The sequence below is a fragment of the Amphimedon queenslandica genome, unplaced genomic scaffold (genome assembly GCF_000090795.2).
Source record: "Amphimedon queenslandica unplaced genomic scaffold, v1.1 AMPQUscaffold_13380, whole genome shotgun sequence".
NCBI lineage: Eukaryota > Metazoa > Porifera > Demospongiae > Haplosclerida > Niphatidae > Amphimedon > Amphimedon queenslandica.
Genome location: NW_003546384.1, coordinates 198,961 through 202,273, shown reverse-complemented (window position 1 = coordinate 202,273; position 3,313 = coordinate 198,961). Strand labels below are relative to the sequence as shown.

The window sequence follows — 3,313 nt, the reverse complement described above, 5'->3', positions numbered from 1 at the left end:
CCTGATGAACAGTTGTATTGTAGAGTAGCAGTTCCTTGTATAGCTAGATCAATAGTAGCACAAGGTGTTTGAACTCCTCCAGTCCAACAAGAGGTATTGTTGATACCATGAGATGAACTGACATAGATCCTACACTCCAAACCAGCAGCAGAATGTACTAGAACAAGAGAAAGAAGAGAGACAAGAACCACTTTAGGTAGCATCATTCCACCAGATGATTTCTAGCTCTTGAGGCTAAACTAGTGCTTTATATACTGTTCATGAAATACCTGTACCATAATTGATTAAAATTTAATTTTGGTATATTCCTAACAGTATTGACAATTGATCTTTGTACAATATTCATGTATCACAACTGTCAAAACATTTGTTCATGTTGTACCTGACTGGGACAGTTTGACTGCAATAACAGTTCTTATTGTTTAAGGTGCATTCTTAACAGTATAATGACAAGTGATCGTTGTACAATATGCATCACAACTGTCAACTATGTTGTACCTGACTGGGATAGTTTGACTGTACACCAGACAGCTATTGTTTAAGGTACATTCTTAACAGTATTGTACAATATGCATCACCACTGTCAACCCATTCCTTCATGGTGTACCTGACTGGGACAATTTGACTGCAATAACAGTATGTGATCATCAATAGGCCATACCATCAAGAACAATAACATACCATTAGTGTAATGGTAGGTTATTGTTCTTGATGCATTAAAGTGTTTTTTGTGTTGATTTTAACTTCATTAAAAATAATAATTAATATAAGAAAAGCTAATAACAAAACTTAACTAAACAAAATAATAATAATAATAATAATAATAATAATAATAATAACAATAATAATAATATGTATCTAACGTCTTAGCTTTACAATACTCACAAATCTTTATCACGCCTACTCAATTGGACTCATGTCCGTATCTATAGCAACGCAATTATAAGCCGCATAGCGTAGTTTAGAGGCAGCCTGTTCCACAGTAGTATAAGAAGGAAGATAGAGAGCATTAGAACAGGTAGCAGAAGTGGGTAGAGATGAAGGACCTGTATCTGCTGAATCAATGTAAATGGTGGTTGGTAACCTTCTCCTGCCAGTTATGAATCGGATGAATCTCGATCTCTCCTCGTTAGTAAACCCTTCCAATGCCTCCCACATGACCTTTACGTTGGAAGATGTAGGAGAAAGGTCACTGTCATATTTCGCTGATTTTTTAAGCTCTTCTATGGATATCTCTGGACTACCACAAACTTTGACCTCAAGTTCCTGCCAGGTGAGAAGCGCCAGAACCTGCTGTGGGACGACTTGAGTGAGTCCTTCCTTAATGGCCGATATCTGAGCCTGACTCTCACTCATTCTCACCTTCTTAACGAGACGACAGTACTCCAATCGATCCTCATACGTCACGTAACGGTCCTCTCCGCCGGGAAGGAGGGGGACCGTCTTTCCGTTACTAAGGACAGTCGTGAAGTTAAGAACTTCAGCAAATGTTGAATCAAATATGGACGCCTCCATTGTCTCTATGGAGTCTATAAGTTTAACTTCGGCAGAATCAACGGACACAAAATCCCTTGTCCAAGTGACAGGCTCCCCCACCAGCTGCTTCCAAATAAACTGAGGGAGAGAGAGTACCAGTATCTCTTGACTGCGGAACGTTCCCCCCATTAGCTGACCCACAAAAGAATACTTTGCAAACTGCTCACAGGAAGGATTAGGAGTGTAAGCATCACGGTACACGTTGGAGGAGTCCTGACTTTGGTTGGGACTTCGTATAAATAAAGGAAGAGAGACGTCGACGTCTAAAGATGGCGGACACAACTCTTCAGCGATATCAGAGAGAGAGTCCCTAAATCCTCCTCCCTGATCAATGACACCCTCTTGAAGGAACTTACACTCCCACCACTGGGTCCAGTGCCCCGCCCACCTGAAATTATACTCCGAGGGTTTGGTGTGTTTCTTAAGCTCAGACATGAGCTGGTTAAAGACCGTCTTCTTCTGTTCTGGGTCTATGGTGGGATCCTCCCTGTGTTGTTTGGCTGCTATTCGGTTTATGTACACAACTGGCATATCAGACGGAGGTTTTTCTGTTGTTTTCTGCAGCAGCTGCTCAATGAGGGCATTACGAGAGCTGCATAAAGGCCAGAGTTGTCTTAGGGACGTCACAGCTCCCAGACCCCCGCGAGAATACTGCCACTGGGGTAGTATATAAGAGAGATCCTTATCAATGAGACTGGCCACTCTTTTAAGAAGGATAGAGCGATGAAAGAGCTGGCGTGGTGTAAAGGAGTCGAGTTTTGGCCAACGAGAGGTGGACTCAGAAGTAAAGATATCCTCACAGACATTCTCAGACTCTGGTATTATCATGCAGGCAGTTTGACAGACCAGCTTGATCCCGTGTATACGTGTGTCAATGCCTCCTTGATAACAAGCTTTAATGCAAACTTCAATGACTGAGTAATAAGTGGAGAGGGGGAATGGGAATAATTCAAGCTCCCTTTTAGAGAAATCTGACGGGCTGAAGGTTCTTTGTGATATTGTTTCACGGTTTGATTCCGTTCCGGCTTTAACAACAACCCTACGGGGGAGGTAGCTACTGTCATCAGGGTCAACGAGGAGAGAGAACTTTTGGACCACCACGCCAGGTTTCATGAAGAACTTGAGCCAGTGGGAACCTTGATCACCGTCTGATTCCCAGGTAGAGTCAAAGTCTTGATCCATCAGGTTGACAATCTCTGACTACAGAATAAGAGGAAAGGAGAGTAAGTAACATCAATGAACATGTACATGATGTGTAATGGTCGTAACTTGAAAAATTTAAGTTGGAATCAGCTCAAACTTGCTACACAGCATAAGTACATCAATATGTATCAGAAAACGTAATAAAAACTGGGTGTGATTTTTTGGCCATTTTTCGGAAAAAACCATGGGCTATAGTACAGGGATTTTTTCAGATTTTGGCCTATTTTTAAAAATGGCCGTAACTTGGAAAATTTAAGTCGGAATCAGCTCAAACTTGCTACACAGCATAAGTACATGTACATCAATATGTATCAGAAAATGTAATAAAAATTGGGGGTGATTTTTTGGCCATTTTTTGGAAAAAACCATGGGCTATAGTACAGGGATTTTTTTAGATTTTGGCCTATTTTTAAAAAAGGCCGTAACTTGAAAAATTTAAGTCGGAATCAGCTTAAACTTGCTACACAGCATAAGTACATCAATATGTATCAGAAAATGTAATAAAAATTGAGGGTGATTTTTTGGCCATTTTTTGGAAAAAACCATGGGCTATAGTACAGAGATTTTTTCAGAT

The 3,313-nt window shown here is 40.7% G+C and overlaps 1 protein-coding gene across 1 annotated transcript; it reads right to left on the bottom strand.

Moving 5' to 3' along the window:
* Positions 1-854: 854 nt before the first annotated feature.
* Positions 855-2,736, bottom strand: LOC100631404 (E3 ubiquitin-protein ligase HECTD3-like). The gene has a single exon (XM_011405947.2). The coding sequence runs from the start codon at positions 2,716-2,718 to the stop codon at positions 901-903; it is 1,818 nt and encodes a 605-aa protein (XP_011404249.2). The 5' UTR covers positions 2,719-2,736; the 3' UTR covers positions 855-900.
* Between the last annotated feature and the right edge of the window lie 577 nt (positions 2,737-3,313).

Coding starts and splice junctions, on each gene's coding strand:
- LOC100631404 (XM_011405947.2), bottom strand. CDS start 2,718: ATGGATCAAGACTTTGACTCTACCTGGGAATCAGACGGTGATCAAGGT.